This window comes from Columba livia, chromosome 5 (genome assembly GCF_036013475.1).
Source record: "Columba livia isolate bColLiv1 breed racing homer chromosome 5, bColLiv1.pat.W.v2, whole genome shotgun sequence".
NCBI classification, from domain to species: Eukaryota; Metazoa; Chordata; class Aves; order Columbiformes; family Columbidae; genus Columba; species Columba livia.
The window spans coordinates 39557250-39574110 of record NC_088606.1 but is presented as its reverse complement, the minus strand read 5'-3'; the positions used below and the strand labels follow the sequence as shown (position 1 = coordinate 39574110).

The window sequence follows — 16861 nt, the reverse complement described above, 5'->3', positions numbered from 1 at the left end:
ACAAAATATACTGATGCTAGGTTCTGCTTTTTCTCTGTGCAGCATAAAAGCAATGCAAGGTGTCATAACACTTCAATATATTTGGAGGCAAGACACAGTATCTTCTGGGAACTGCGGTATCAGAACTGGCCCTGTGCTTTGTTCAAAGGTAAGAAATGGTCAGGGGTGCACTGCTGCAAAACGCACTTAAGCCTGGAAGTGTGTTACCATTTTACTGTGCTACTGCAGGCTGACTCTTGTGCTGAAATTAAAGTAAAACAAACAAACAAACAAAAAAGTCTCCAAAGCTGGTAATTGGGTAGGATGATGATAATGTGAGCTCATCCCTCCGGCTCAGGGAGGGAAGCCTGCTTAGTCAGAGCGCCAGCAGCGCGCAGCCAGTGAAGCTGCCAAGTGTGAGCCTTCCTGGAGCATAGTCATGCTGCAGCTTGAACGCCTGTCGCTCAGCTTAAGCTATGGATTATTATTATTATATATATATTTTTTTATTTATTTTCCCCCTGCTGTTTTCTATATAGAAATAAATTCTGAAAAGCTAATTTTGTGACTACTGTCTAATACTGGATACACCAAATGTGTTTTTTTTTTTTTTTTTTCTTTATGATCTCTTAGTTATGTTTTATTTATTTTTGGGTGCTGTTGGGAGAGCTGGGATGTTCAATAAGTGTGTTTTGTTCAAAGTGCCTTAAATCTCTTTCCTCCCCAATGATGCCATTTTCACTATCCTGGTTTTTTATGCTGCTGTAACTTCAGTTCTTCTTCAATCACTGCAGTCTTCAAGATAACTTCCCTAAGAGGCATGTAATATTTTTTAGGACTCTCTTTATGGAACACACGAGTACATATTCCTTTCCCTCCATTATGTTATCTCTGAACTTACTGTTTTTTTTTGTGAACTTTGCACCCTTATACTTCTGTTACATCTCTTTCCTAGATAGATGCAGTTCTAAACTGGTCTGAGTTAGGCTTGATAATGCTGGTGGCTTCTTATGTAGCAATGGAGAAAACAGAGCTGAAGTCATACAAGTGGAGGTTTTGAGAGCTGTGTTAATGCAATGTTTCTCACTAACTAACCTGAGTCCTCTTTCTAAAGATCTTCTGGATACCTGTGTCTGTAGTACCTGCAAATCTCAGCCACCACTATTAAGAACAGCATCAGCTATTTGGTTGTGGGGTTTTTGGTTGTTGTTTTGGGGTTTTTTGGTTGTTGTTTGGGTAGGGGGGATTGGTTTGTTGTTTGGGTATGGTTTTTTGTGGGGTTTTTTTGTGTTTTTGTTGTTGTTGTGTGTGTTTGTTTTTTGAAAGGGTTAAAACCAAGGACCCCTGAAGTTGTATGCAAGCATTTGGGCAGTTATATTTGCATTCTTCCTCAAAGTGTAGAAAATCTATAGCAGAGCTTCTGAAGGTTGTCTGGCAAGTTTAAATTTGATGTAGTAGTAAAGTCTTCTGATATACAGAAAAACTTGGATTCTTTTTGTCAGAATTATGTGACAGATCAATACAAAGCACGTAGAAGCACTGGTGGAAGGAAAACTGTTACAAGGTTGTCTAGTTTGGAGAGAAAAATAGCTTGTGATGATTTCAGAAAGTAAGATAGTGTCAGAAATCACTCTTAGTAGTATTACCTCATGTATTGTGGTTTAGCTGTTAGCTCTGTTACAATTTGTAGCACTGGTGCAAAAAGCGAGGAGAGATAGTAACATTAATGCTCCTGAAAGACATTTAGCAACCTTTCCACCTCTATGCTTTTGCTACCAGGGATCCAGTTTCCTGCTGTAGGATGTTTTTTTCCTCTCCTAATGAAGTTTTGAAATAGGAAAAACTTACTTTATGGAATCCTCGTTTGTGTACTAGTTGCAGTTTAGAGAGAATTTTCCATCTCATGTGTCCATAATTTCTCCTGGAGTTATTTTTGTCCCGTTGAAAGAGGACTGGAAAACGAGCCGAGACGTTGTGCTTAGAGGAGAGAGGAACGCCCTGGCTCTGCGATACGGGGTGGCACAGGTCCACGGTTTGTAGCCAGGGCCAAGGGGAGGGAGCGTGGGGGGAACCGCGATGTAACAGCTCGAGGAAGTGAGTCACTTCGCTCTGAAACACTGGCCCATGGCTCCAGTAGCGCTGAAGCCAAGCTTGGCCTCCGAGGTGGAAGTTGCGTAAGTTTAAACTCTTTGTCTTTTCCTCCTCATCGTGTTCCCAACCCCACCCCAGTATTAAAATCTCCGCCACAGCCATATCTGTCTAGAGCAAACTTCGGTTACAGGACTTCAGTGTGCTGCATGCTTTTGCTCCATTATTTTTCATTTTACAGAGGGAGATAAATGGATTGCAGGTTTCATTGGAGGAGATGTGTGTGTTAGTCTTGCCTTTTCCACTGAAGAGAAACTTGATTTTATAGCAGGAGGGATGCAATAAGAATAGGCTTTGAAAAATTTGTTAAAATCTTCCAGAGATATATTGGCAACGTGGTTTGAAGTGGAACAGAGTGCATAGTGAAGAGATAGTAATAGAGACTCGCACTTAATTACCTGAGCGGTAGTAGTTTCAGAATTTAATAAAGTTTAAAGCTAAGACTTGTTAAAAGATTTTTAGGTGTCCTACTAGAAATACTGGGGTGTGCGTGTTAACACATTACATCTTAATCCTGCAAACCAGGCTTTTAAAGAGGAGGGTGGACCTGTCCTAGGCTGCGTGTTCTGGAAGGGCTTGTGTTTGTAGCTTTACCAGATATTTGTTGGTATCCAGGAGCAGCTGTAACAATCTGCCTGAACTCCTTTTCCATGAGTGTGACCTGAGCAGGAGCAGTTGCTTTCAGCTGTTAAAGAAAGTGTCCGAGAGGGCAACAGGTTGAGCAGGCCCTGTCTGTGGTGGTTGGGTGCTCGGTGGGCAGTTTTTCATCAAAGGCAACTGTCGTGACCGGGGAGGGAAGGTGGATGATGAGCTGCAGCCTTTCCTTCAAAACATGGAATTGAGCATCTTGCTGTGTGTATAGCTGCAGCCTTTGTGGACATGCGTGTGTTTTAAAAGTCTTGGGAAATGTGGCCTGACGTTATTTTTCTTTTGATGAGTCATGAGGGGTTTTTTGTGTTTTTGAGTTCAGATTAAAAACAGATTACTCTGACTGCAGGAAGACATAGAAGTAATTGGTGAAATGAGAGAGAGGAAGTTTAAGAGAAAGACTTTCAGGATGAGCTTGAGTGATTAGTCAGAAGTCTGTGTGCAATTGGGAGTTGCATCATGCAAATACAGTGTGCTATCTGTTGTGTAAAACTAAGTTGTTTTGGTTTACATTCTTCTAGTAGGTCAGATCTGTTATTTCCTACATGTATTATCCTGACCATTGTTTCTGTGGGAAATGGGACAGACATACAGGTTGTTGCTTATCATGTGAGACAGTTATGTCTGTTGATGATTCATTGCAATTGCTTCTCTATTTCAGGACCTGTAACTAAGTGGACCCTACTGACCTCTGAACCACAAAGGATAAGAGTGAAAAGAAGTGGGAGAACCACACGAAGAAAAAGGAAGTGGATGCACTTTCATCTGGACTTCTTTCCTGCCCTTTATTACTAAAACTGAATGGAAAAGAGAGACTTCTGTGCCTTTCCTCCCCCAGCCTCAGGGATGGGTGGGTTGTAAATACAGTGTATGCAGCTGGGGGAATAGACTGAACCATGAATCTTCAGGCTCAGCAAAAGTCTTCAAGCAAAAGGACTGGGAAACGGCTTGCCTATTTTAGTGAGCAGGAAATCCCTGTGTCATCTAAAGAACCACAGCAGCAGCTTAAGGAAGGACAATACTATGGTCATGGAGCGAATGTACCGGTCTCCCAAACTGTGGAGATTTCTCACACAGGAGGACTGACAAGTGCCCCCAACAATGTTGCATTGATGAACTCTGTTTACAGTCAAGATAGGGGAGAATCAATGATGATGCCCCAGACAGTAACAGCTGTCAAATGGCAGAATTCACTGATGGGAAACCGGTTGCCAGATAGGGGTGACAGCCACTGGCAGTCTCCACCGTCGATGTGGAACCATGGTATGGTCTTTGGGGGCAACCCGAAAGGACCCCACTCCAATGCTGGTGGCCCAGGCTTCTATGGCCACCCAGAAGCCCTTAAGAGAAATCAAGAGAAAGGAGTATTCGTGTCACAGCTGGATTTGTATGGAGATGCTGTCCAGCAGATGATGTCCCAGAAGGCTCAGCTGGAACAGCAAGCCCTGGTGAGACAGCAAGCTCAAATGAATTCTTTTCATCAGATGCAGAAACAGCAGCAGCAGAATCAAAGTCTGCCGCTACAGCCTTTCCAACTTGCATTTGGTCACCAGGGCCAAAAGCAGGGTCTTCCTGAATTATTACACGTCTTTCAAGAAGCCCCAGCTTCTTCCAGTCCAGCATTTACTGCTCAACAGAAACAGCAAGCTCTTCCCCAGCTACAACTGTTTGAGAATTTCTACCCTCAGCAGCAGCAGCAGGCTGCCACACAAGCCTTCAGCCTGCAGCAAACGACTTCCATAGCACAGCCTCATGTGGCAGCTGCAGCGCCTCAGCATCACATGATGGCACATCAGTTTCAGCAGCCAGAGAGGAACCAGGAACTATTCAAGGCTCTAACAGAGCAGAACCAACAGACTGTCCTACCTCAGACCCAGATTCCCTTTCCAAGGAGGTCACGGAGACTCTCCAAAGAAGGTGTCCTGCTGACATCTACAGGAGAAGTGGTGGCTTCCAAGCAGGCAGAAGAACAAGCCAGCAATTTATTTCTGCATCCCTGGCAAACGCATCAGCAAGAGGTCCCATTACAGCAGCTGCCTGAATCGCTGGCCCACAGCAAAAGCAGCTTTTTGCACCCCAAGAGACTGGATATGGGGCAGAAGGATGTCCTGGTGAATAGTGAGCTGTGCCAGATGGAAACAGACAGACAACCCACAGCCCAGAATGGCAGAGAAGGGGAGAAACAGGTGGCAGCAGCTGAAGAAAATACTCAGAGCACTAATGATTTTCAGGGTGTCAGAGGTGGTGTAATCCAGAGTACACGACGGAGACGGCGTGTTTCTCAGGAAGCAAATTTGCTAACTTTGGCCCAAAAAGCTGTTGAGCTGGCTTCTCTTCAGAATGTAAAGGTAAGGTACACATCCTAACCAATATAGCATGTTTTAGACTACAAAATAGAGCTGAAGTGAAAGGAATTAATGTACATATGCAGGAAAACAAGGTATCTTGATGCAAGAAGTGTTGTAGTACAGCAAGGGCAGCTCAGGAGTAGTGCCGTGTAGGTTCGGTTCCTGTAATTCATAGACTTAAGAGAATAGAGATCCCCTAGTGCAGTAAAACCACATAAGGGCAGTTTTATTCCACTAATACTGAATGTGATTTTATCCCAGGGCTTGAAAATATGGATGTTTTCAGCTTAGACCTCAAGCTGATCAGGAATTTGGAAAGACAAGTATAAACAGCTCATTTAGTGTCTTTTTACCGATTTCACATTCTCTTCCTTTTACATTAAAAGGCAGCTGCTTAACTGCCAGTTTTTCAGTTTTAGCGGTTGAAGTGTTTCTAAATTGTGCTTTCTAAGAATGACATAATGCAATTTATATGTTTGATATTTCCCTAATATTGAAAGTCTAAGGAAGCCTCACTTATATTAGGAACTTAGAGCAGGCATAATGAAGGTCTGTCTGATGTGGTACCCCATTTCTGAGAATGACCTGCAGGGGATGTTGGAGATTGGTAACCTGGGGACAAAGTCTACCAGTAGACCTTCTGTAGGGCTTGATGGGGAAGAAATTTAGTGTTGGCTGTTTTGGTAGTTTACTACTCTTATACTTCTGGTGTCCCATCAATCTAAACTCTACAGTATGTATTCCATATGGCAAGATGACAGGGTTCAAAATCAACTAGGCTAGGGAAACTAAGTGGTGGGACTTGCGGAGTTCAGTGGGGGTTTTTTGAGGGGTCTTTTTGGAGGTTTTCTTCCAGTTTTGGTTTGACTAATCTTGCATTGATTGCCTGTTATGAGAAGTAGAGGTACACTTTTCTTTGGAAACTTTGTTGCCAAAGGCTGTTGAAATATGGGTGTTAGAGCATGAGCTACTTTTACCTGCGGTTTTGCCACTTGAGTTTCTGCCCAGTCAGACAACAAAGGGAAGCAAATTTTATTCCCTTTCTTGTTCTCGTCATAATTTTCTTCCTAGTCTGTCTGTGGATATTTTTCCAATTTCTTCCTTAGATGGATGTGCTGTTGGTGTGAAAGAACTGAACTAATAAACAATGAGGCAAATATCCATAGCCTACTCCATCTCTTGCACTGAAGACAGCAGCCAGTGACTGTTGCTGCTCTCTTCAATCCTTTTTGCTCTGAGCAATCTTGAACAAGCAGATTTGATAGAAAACTATTAGTAGTTAGCAGCGTGAGCTATTTGCTCATAATCCCAGCCATTGTATGTTTATATTGCAGGAAGGCCTGCAATTCACATTGCAATCTGATCACCAATACAGTGGCAAGAAAAAAACTAATAGAGCATCTAGGAATAGGCCCTGAGAGGCAAAGCCAGAAACTGACCATTTGAAGGCATGTCTACTTGTAGCTCAATTCATAATGTAATGACCAGACAGAGAAGTGTTTTGACAGATGCTCTTTTGTTCTTCGCAGTTACAGGAGCAGTTTGTTTGCTTCCATGATGGCCCTAGCAGAACTCCTCTTTATGTTTAGATCTCTTCAGGCTTTCAGGATGAGGTTTTGAAAAATGTTAAAATTCTTACCTGAGTCTGATGGATTTTACATCTTTAAGGGGGTTGGATATCATGTGAGGGAGAAAAAGAAAACATGTTTGTTTATGGGAGGAGAGTAGTCTCCTCGTAACAGTGTCTTTCTGTTATAAATAACCTAGAAGCCTTCTCTAGCATAGGTTATGTGAAGAGAACGCATAAGAAGGCCATAAGATTAAATTATTGATGAAAGAGGATACATTCATCATTTGAACCAGTAGGTTCCAACGTAGGTGTGTGTACCTTCTGCAAAAGTATTACCTTGGACAGCAGTATCATAACTGGGTTGGGTTGGAAGAGACCTTCGAGATCATCTGGTTCTAACTCCCCTGCCATGGGCAGGGACACCTTCCACTAGACCAGGTCACTCAAAGCTCCATCCAGCCTGGCCTTGGATGCTGCCAGGGATGGGGCATCCACAGTTTCTCTGGGCAGCCTGTTCCAGTGCCTCACCACCCTCATGGTGAATAATTTCTTCCTTATATCTAATCTAAATCTACCCTCTTTCAGTTTAAATCCATTACCCCTTGTCCTATCACTACATGCCCCTGTAAAAATCCCTCTCCAGCTGTCTTTTAGGCCCCCTTTAGGTACTGGAAGGCTCCTGTGAGGTCTCTTTGGAGCCACCTCTTTTCCAGGCTGAACAACCCCAACTCTCTCAGCTTGTCTTCATAGGAGAGGGATCTGTCTACATGTAGTGTCACAACTGATGCTTTGTGCCAGAGCTGCCCATCGTGCTGTGCCTGCGGTTTTCAGGTGATGCAAACTTATTGCTGCTTACACGCTGCAGTAAATTCTCAACTCTTAGTTTTATGTTTTCATTTTGCATACAAATGTTATATGCAAAAAGGCAGTGTAATTAGTTTTCTTCAATAGTGCAAAAAACCTTTTCTCAGATCTGAAGTGGTCATCTTAAGGGTGTCCGGACTTAAGTGTTCCTTTATGGAAGGGAGACAGAGGTTTTAATTACCTGGCCTCTTTCCTGTGGCACAGGGCACCAGCTGCCACATACAAAAGGGAAAAAAAAGAAAAAGTATTTCTGGAATTGCAGTCCTGGACTCACCCCCTTCATGGGCAGACTTCACTTTGACTGCAGAGAGAAGCTGCCATTACTGTTAGCAAGCTGATGAAGAATGATGGCAGAAAGCTCTGCATGGCAGGTGTTTCTAAAAGGCTGTTGTGGTTTCATGTTTGATCATAGAAGTGGCCTTGGAACAGTTCTTCTAGATACCGCAACTGGGTTTTGTCTGTGAATTCTAAATTTTTTAGAAAGCACTTGAGGAATAGGATGAATGCCAAAATGGCTGATAGGTTTCGGTGGGTGTCCTGGAGAACTCTAGATCACTGGTTCATCCCTCAATATTTATGCAAGAATCTAAATGGAAGTGCAACAAGTTGTGCTTGCTGGAGTTATCCAGCAGCCCTTCTGCCCCAAATTCTGCAACAGAGATGCTGAGCTAGCTGAAAATCCTGTAGTAGTTCTGTAAGTGAAGGTCCTGTCCCTTGTTCAGTGACTCCTTTCTGCTTGCCTCTGAGCACAATCAAATAGTTGAGAAACTAGGGACCTGAAACAAATGGCTTAATTCCAAAATCAGTCACGTCCCCTCTTTGTAAACCTTAGGTACGTGTGATCTTTCATGAGCAGAAAAGCTCTGATGTAGACCAGAGCATCTTTAAGGATGTCTTAACAACTTAGGTTAAGTTCCAAATGGTGCCTTCTCTCTATCTGTACTACTGTTCAGGTCTCCTCATTCCTCTTTTCTCTCAAAGGGTTACCTCTCCTGTCATCAAGGAAGAGAGTCCTTTGCTGTTTACCTCCTTATCTTGAAAATAAAAGGAGCATAGTTAACTGATCATACAGCCAAAGAAATGTGACATCTTTGTGTGACTAGCTGCAATAGCTCCTTGCAGTTAAGAAATTAGTTCCTGTCTCTTGACCTACAGTGATCTGTTTAGCACACAGGAAATATCTGAGGTTTGTAGATTGGTCAAAATTGGCGCTTGTTCACATTTTCATATTGCCATTACTTGTTTGATTGCTGCTGCTCTCTCAGGTACCCAGAAAGTATGCTAGAGTGCTTGCCTAGTAACAGCTACATCAGGAGGAAAAAAAGTAATCTGATTAAAACCAAGACTTTTCTTGACAGGGGTCTAAAGAATGTGGTATGAATGCACTGCTCTAAACAGTGGTGGAAAATGATCTACTCTAGACCTCACTGCCAGAAGCAGACCCCAGAGCTATCCCAGATGTTCAACTAGGCTTCTGTAATAAGGTGACAACAGCACAGGTTTCCCTGATGAATGGAGGCACACGTGTAGCAGCATGAAGCCATATCTGAGCTACTTCTTCAGATGTGGGCACGACTAGTGGAAGCAGGCACGTTTCCAGTAGATGACCTGTTCATATGTTTAAAAAGGCATCCTTGTTAGTCTCACTTTCCTGAAGTAGTTGAGGGAGGCTACAAAATTTACAAGTGTCCCTTGCTATCTAGAGGTAGTGGTCCCTAGTGACATATCTGCCAGTGTGATAAATGCCCTCCAAATCCAAAGTTGGTAGTCTCGTGGGAAAGTGCAGGTGCATGTCACCACCATGGAGTCCAGGGAGGTCCTCAGAGCTCATTAGTTCCTCCTGCAGCATGATATGGGGCAGCTGATGCCAGTTGTGACTTTTCGGTTGTGTTTCATCGTTGCATGGTGGGGGCAGATGTCTCCAGTCTCTGTGAAGAAGCAGTCAGACTTCTAAACTGCAGTGTCACTTATGGGCCAAAGCTTTTTGTGCATGGTCAACCTTACTCTAATAAAAGGTCTGGAAAGAGGCAGTCCTAAATCTTAGGCTTAGTGTTTCAGAGTGGACCTGTTTGCATTTAACAGCAACAAAAATTACCAGGACTCTCATTTGAATAGGGGCCAGAGCATTGAGTGCAGGCTCTGACTGATGCATCTTGTGACAATACGGTTGAACTTCCCTCAATATAAATATCGTATTAAAGTGGGACTTCTGTCTAGTGTCCTTCTTGCTATCATGATTGACTCTTCATGGGCCAGCTGGACCGTATTCTCTTGCTCATCAGTGAAGCTGCCTTTCTTGATCTGTAACCACAGGGAGATGACTGGGGGGTTGTCTGAATACTTATGAGAAAACCTGATTATGCTAGCTTTTTAATCAGGATTAGGTATTCTTAATGCCACACAACAGATTCTTTTTGAAGACTTAAGTAAATCTCTGCAAAATTTTGGAAGTTCAGGTTGGAGACCTCTTGTCATGCCTGAGAGATAATGTGCCTTATTTTCCACCTACAAAACACAGCTGTTCAAGTAGATTCTCAGTAGATTGTGGCTGTGATGGAGGATGAGTTTGCATACCTAATCCTATGCAAAGGCTTTCCAAACAGAGCTCTGAATGAGAAGTTCTGAAACAGCAAAAGGAGCATCTTCTACAGCTTCTAGATTGCACTTCATCAGAACTCAAGAAGACCTTTTACATCCCTGAAAAGAGGTGGAATGAACATGTTGATAGTCATTTGAAAGACTAGAAATCACTTATCTAACAGTACCTGGAGCCGTTTGGTGTTACAGTATCCATGTAACTCATTCAGTAACTCATCCTCTATTCTCATTTCTTTCGAGCTCAATTTTCTAGGGTTTCCATGAGTAAAAGAAAGCAGAGACATGGAAGCTGTAATACCAATGCAAAAAGTACCGGCTTGCAGTTATGCAGTGTTGATTCTGCTGAGTAAAAGTCCTTCAGGCTCAAGCGGTTAGACAGCAAACCTCAAAGGCTCCAGTTATAATCAGGAAAGTTGCCTCTGTCATGTAAATCAGAAAAAAATGCAGCAAAAAGCTAGCTCTGCTTTTTGTATGAGCGATTTAATTAAGGTTATTGTGGTTCAGTCTTTCCTGGAACAGAAGCCCAATATTTGAAGTTAATAACCTGCAGCTTATAATCATGATTAAAACTGAAGAAACATTGTTGGAAGTTATGGCAGGGCAGAAATTCATTTGGAAAATAATATGTCAAACCATAGGTAGTTACATGATACTTAAGAACGATATATACAAGTACTCTAGCAGTTGAGGCTTCAAGCAATCCTCAAGTAATGCTAAAAAATTGTGGTAATGCTTTTGTGAAGTATTCTTCTTCCTCCAGTAACACTTTTCCAAATCCATTTCAGCTTGCAAATTGCATTGAGAAACTTGATATACACTGAAAGTGAGATACCTGTTTTATTATGCAAGTGCTACAGAACTTCTAAGGAATCGTTTTTGTTCTCAGGAACTGGATACTTCAGAAGAGAAGAGTGTGCTGATGGCTGCTCCAGGGCCTACAGCTGCAAAAAGTGTTGTGGAGTTTGCCAGTTCTTCACCAGCTCCGAAAAGAGCCCGGGAGGACAACAGCCTCATGCCTCTTATCATTCCGGTGTCTGTGCCAGTGAGAAAAATTGACTTGCAGAGCCTTGGAAAGGAAAAGTCTGAGGATGGAAAGCTCCAGAGAGGCCAAACAAATGATCGAGCTTCTTGTGAACGCAAACCTTCTGTGATAGTCACTCGGAGGCGATCTAATCGTAGTACTAACATGGAAACCTCAAATCAGGTATGAATAAACTAAGAAAGCAAAGGTGAGCCAAATCTGGTAGATTTAATTATGTATTTTTTTGTCCATAAGCTTTTCTATTAAAGTAGTTTGATCGCAAGGCTTAAACTTGGAATGGATGTGTTCTGGGGACTGTGGGTTTTTTTAATCATAATATTGCCATATATTTGGGAATCACTCACTTTTTGTGACTGACTAATGCTAGCTAGTATGGCCAAGCAGTGCCCCAATAATGAACAGTGAATAAATCCAGATAGCCAATAACACTAGAATAAGTAGTCTGTCTGAGTAAAGAGTGCTTTCTCCATACACACATACATAATAATAAATTGTGAGTAGTGCACATATCTTTGTATATTAATAAAATCCAAAATGAAGATTTATTCTCATGGAGTGGAAATCTCTTACTGAGGTCCTAAAGGTCAGTACTTTCATGTTCCCCTTCAGTCTGGTGCTGATGAGTGGGTTTTTGGTTTTGTTATTTTTTTTTTTTGTCTCTTCTATTCTGAAGTACAATAGAATATTCAGATACCAGAAAAATTGCAGGGATCTAGGGAGGTTTCTCTGCATTTAAATGCTTGACCATCTCAGACAATATTGTTATGTTGTCTTCTGTTCTCGCTCTTTGGTGTCACCCTGTATCTGTACCAAGGTTCTGCTATACTCTTATGTCCTCTTTTGAAGCTGCCATGAGGTCATTATCTTTCCAACCAGAGGTTGGACCACACATGTGTAGTTCTTGTAAAATATAAATATAAATTTATAAGCACTTGGAGCTTGTGTTGCTACCTAGTAGTTCCTGTGTCTGTGCCATTCGCCATCTTCTTCCTTCCTCTTTCCCTTTGTGCTAATTGTTGAGACACCCTCCAGCTGCCCTACCCAGATTCAGAGCTGCCATGAAAGAACGTTGTCATCTCCCTAAAGTTTTTCAAATGTCCTGAAGTTTTAAAATGAAATTAAGTATGTAATTTTTTTTTTCTAATAGCATGAAGATGCTGCTCCAAAGGATGAAGCAGAGGGCTTTGCCCGGAAACCAAAGCAGCGGCCAAGACCTGAGCCACTCTTCATACCACCAAAAGCTGGCACCTTTATTGCACCCCCTGTTTATTCTAACATTACTCCGTATCAGAGTCACTTACGGTCACCTGTCCGTCTGGCAGATCATCCTTCAGATAGGAACTTTGAGCTACCTCCTTACACTCCTCCACCAATTCTTAGTCCAGTGAGGGAAGGCTCTGGGCTATATTTTAATGCTATCCTCTCTTCAAGTGGTCTTTCAGTTCCACCTCCAATGACTCCCAAAAGTGCTCACAGAACTCTGCTTAGATCAAGTAAGTCCCACTTTAACCTTCCTTTCTTGGCTGATTTATGATTAGGAACTATGGAGTAAGAGGAGGAAGATGGTGACTTGAGGAGGTGTGGTTATCTGGAACTTCTTAGTGGTGGCCTGGGGATGTGGGATGGAGGAAATACAATGTTGCTTCCATCTGGGCATGTGTTTAAGGTGCATTCACAAGTAATCTGCAACACCCCCTGCTGACGTTCTTGGGAATGGAAAAGTCAGTTCTTACTCCAGAATAAGCTTGTCATTATCTTGAGCTGAAGGGACAGTGAATAGTTATTACTGAGATGTAGATGGGGACCGGAAGGTGAGTTATTGGTCATCTTAAACTCCTTTAGCATATGGGTAACTTTTCTGAGAGGTGGATAGCTCTGATAGATTTACAAGCTCTGTAAAGAATATATCTTGAATGCAAAGGTATGTCATCTGAGCAGTTCGTTCTTTTCCTTGCAGATAGTTCAGAAGTCACCCCTCCTGTTCTTACGGTCGTGGGGGAAGCCACCCCAGTCAGTATTGAACCGTAAGTACCCAGTAGATTCTTAGCCTGGTAGTGAATGTGCTGCTTTTCTTCCTCCTAAACCTTCAAGCCGCTCCCTGTAGAGTTGATGTATCTCTTAGAAACATTGAAGCTGTTCCTATTAGTGACTCAAAATGTAAATAGTCTTTATTAAAAATTAATCCATAAGATAAATAATGTTTGTTTGGAAAACACACCTTGTGATTCTGGTGATGTGAACTGGTTTCTGTGACTGCTTATTTGTCTCTGGGCTGAAATCCTGTTGGTTAGCTGAAGGTGAATCTGTCCTGTTTGGCTGTATGCAAACACTTATGTGTATGCTCCGTGTGTGGTTTAGAGTAGGGAAACAATGCTCCTTTAGGGGAAGGCCAAAATGTAGTATGGAAAAATGTAGTTAGCTCTCACATGGACTGGTCAGACACACGTTATCCATAGGGTGTGTATTAGCGGCTGCACAGCTGTGACCCCGACTTTGCTCCCTCCTGGGTTTGCTCGGTCTGAAAGCGCTGTGGCCAGTTGCATGCACTGTGTGTGGCCTGAGCTAATAAACCTCATTAGTCCTTTTAGCTAGTGGTGTGCTGGGAAAGCTCAGATGTGTGTGGACCCAGCAGCACAAGAAAATACAGTTTGGAGATGCTGAAGCTGGAGTTAGGAGCTTAGGCTTGGTGCCAGTCCTGCTAAACCTGAGCGGAGTAGCAAAAAAGGCAAGAGTAGCAAATGTTTCTCAGAGCCCTTGCAAACCCTCTGGGAGTGTTATCAGCTTGAGTTCAGTGCTGTAGAACTACAGCAAGATAGTTCAAATTCGTTATTATCCGTAGGTTAATGAACTCTTACAAAATCTAAACACAGGGCTGCATGGCATGGAAACAGCCCTGTGGCATAAAACCACCCACATGTCTCTGTGCTGCTGACTCTGTGCAGCCAGGAATCTTTGCTCTAACTCTGCAGCACAGCCTGTAACATTTGAGATGTTTAACTCAAACTCTTCCCAAATAAATACCAGGCTGCTTTAATTATTCTTCTAAAATGACTTATATTTTAAAAATTAACTGGAGCATTTGCTGTCAGTTTTTTTTTTTTTTCTCTATTCTGCTTTCCTGTTTGAAGCTGAGTTTTCTGCACTTTTGTCAGCAGGCTGTCTGAGCAAATGTTGCAATTGTGAATAAACCCAGGTTGTTGTTGTCATCTTTGCAAATCCCATCCAGGATGAGTCCATTAATGGAAATAATCACATTTGTTGTTTTTTAAACCTGTTTGGAAAATCACTTAATTCATCTTTTTGTTGTTGGTTCATTGCACATCAGTCCAGGGGAAGCTCTTCTTGAACACATATTTTTTTTTTTTAATCCCCTCAAGTCTTGATCTTTGACTTCTTTATGGTGCAGTTGTCTTTGGCTGTTATGTCTGCAGTTTAAATTCCTGAAGTTGATGACATAGAGTTTGATATAATTTTAGTTGTATGTGAGAATGTTCAATTTTTTTGGCTGAAAATTTCAAACCATAATAACTTAGTAATGCAAGTGTATTTCCTGTTGCTAAAAAGGAATTATGTGCAAAGAGTTATCTTGCTGTCATCTTAAGTCTACGCAGGTAGACAGGTTTAACTTTTAACCGAGATAAATTAACAAACCGGTATCATTTTGTGTTGTCAAAGTAATTAGTTTGCTGCTCTGGAGCTTGTTTGTGCAGCAGTATTGTGGTCAGTTATGTAGATGTATCTTCTATAAAGGAAATACAGCAAGCACTACTTTTTAAAGAAAAATTGTTTAATTTGATTTGTACTCTTCACTCTGTGAGAAGTTGACTATAATTGGTGATTACCCAGTATTATGTTTTTAATTGCTTGCGCTTTGCCAGACCTCCTGCTAATGCTTCTCAAAAGGTCATTTCGATGCAGAGATATGGAATGGGAAATGTGATAATTAAGCTTAATTCTTCTGTTTGTGAAGTACTACAATAGGCAGCTGGTGTCACAGATCTTTGTGTATTACCAGTTTTGCAGTTCAGTTGCTTCGAAGTCTTAAAGTCACCCTTCTGCTAGTTGGCATCAGCTCTGAATTGCCTTCTGGCTTCAGAGCCTCAGTTCCCAGGAACACCATCAGTGCTTACATGCAAGTACTTCTGTACTGAAATCTGAGTTTCATCAGTGAAGGAATCATGGAATAACATAGCTTGAATGGATGTCTGGAGGTATCTGGTCTAAGCCCTTGCTTGGAGCACGTCAAATTAGATCACATTACTCAGGTCAACTCTTACAATGGAAATCTGGTTTTATTTAGATATTGCAGGTGCAGGGTCTAACTCTTAGGCTTTTCTAGCCTAAGGATGCCATATCCTAAGTTCAGTTTCAAGAGAAGAAGTTACTTCTGATAGCCCTTCAAGTCCACATTCTTTCCCTCCAGCTTTTCTTATTTCATCTCTCCCAGGTGAGGTCAGAGGAGTCTGTGTCTTGGGACACAAAATCCCAGTGCAGTAACAGCCTCTTTGTCTATTTCCAGTAGACAGCAAAGTGTCAGTTTCTGTCAGTCATCCCTCCTAGGGTGGATCAGAATCCGTTATTCTTTCCTCCACTGTGAAACTGCATGTGGCGACAATAATCATGGCTAATCACAGTGAGCAGAAGATTCCATATAAACATTGTTCTTCAGTCCATTGCAGTGTGCAAAAGGAGGACTTGCATGGTGTTTATTTTGCTTTGGTTTTTAGCAAGGTCTCCTCAATCTTGCACGAAATCTCTCTTTATTTTTGGTCTGGATTAAGCTGTTTACATACAAGATTATAAAGACATGAAGGAAAAATGGAAAACTACATAGTGTTATAGCTGAAATAGCTTCTGTACCTGTAAAACACTCAAAACCAAACTTTGAGATTTTCTTGAGTTCTTCGTTCTCCATGCAGGTCCTGCTTTTAGCATGGGTTTGAAAAGTAATTACTTTAGAGAAGCAGTTTTCAACTGCGTTAGTTCTCCCCTGCCCACTGCCATCATGTGAGGTGTGTAATGTTCCTATCGCTTTACCTTTGACAGGTATTGGAGGTAGTGTATGGTAAATAGTATATGACAGCCTGTCTAAAACTTTCCTGACGCATTTGTCGTGCTGGATGTCATCCTGTTATCACCTGCTGGAAGGGAGATAGCATCAGTCTGTGCATCTAGCAGATTCTGCTTGTCCAAGTAGGAATCCCACCCCATGAGTGTTGTGCTGCTGCTGAATGGGTGGATGAAGTCAAAACAAGCGTGTAGTGTAGTTATCTTCTGCATCTCTTCGTTTATACACAAGTGAATTGTAAACCATTCCTCTTGAGTGTAAGGAAGTAGACCTGGATCTGCTGTAGATGAAAAAGAAACAGTTTGTAAAATCTCTTTATGTATGCTTGAAGTCAGCCATTTGTTTTGAATGCAGGCTTTTCCAGCTCATGACGTCTCATGATGCAGATGTTTACTGGCAACAGCAAAGTGAAAAATGGAAATGAAGCAGAAAAGGGAATGAAGGTGTTTCCTCATTCTTCTTCCATAACAGAAAATGATACCCTCTTGCTTCCCTTTGTTACCACAATCTCCTAGGACTTCAAAACATCCTATTGGAACATTTGCTAGCATCTCTCTGGGTTTTTGTCTGGGTTATATGTGTTGCTTCAAGGCCTC

General features: G+C 42.0%; 1 protein-coding gene across 5 annotated transcripts in view; it reads left to right on the top strand.

Moving 5' to 3' along the window:
* The window catches only part of MIDEAS (mitotic deacetylase associated SANT domain protein), a 57151-nt gene that overhangs the window by 25294 nt on the left and 14996 nt on the right, over positions 1–16861 (top strand). For 4 of the 5 annotated variants that reach the window (XM_005502226.4, XM_065064543.1, XM_065064544.1 and 1 more), the window contains exons 2-6: positions 43–148; positions 3437–5123; positions 11042–11359; positions 12345–12690; positions 13155–13221. In XM_005502226.4, the coding sequence (XP_005502283.2) occupies positions 3672–5123; positions 11042–11359; positions 12345–12690; positions 13155–13221 (2183 nt within the window). In that variant the 5' untranslated portion in view covers positions 43–148; positions 3437–3671. The remainder of the gene's footprint in view (positions 1–42; positions 149–3436; positions 5124–11041; positions 11360–12344; positions 12691–13154; positions 13222–16861) is intronic. The other variant, XM_065064545.1, reaches the window with a different exon arrangement.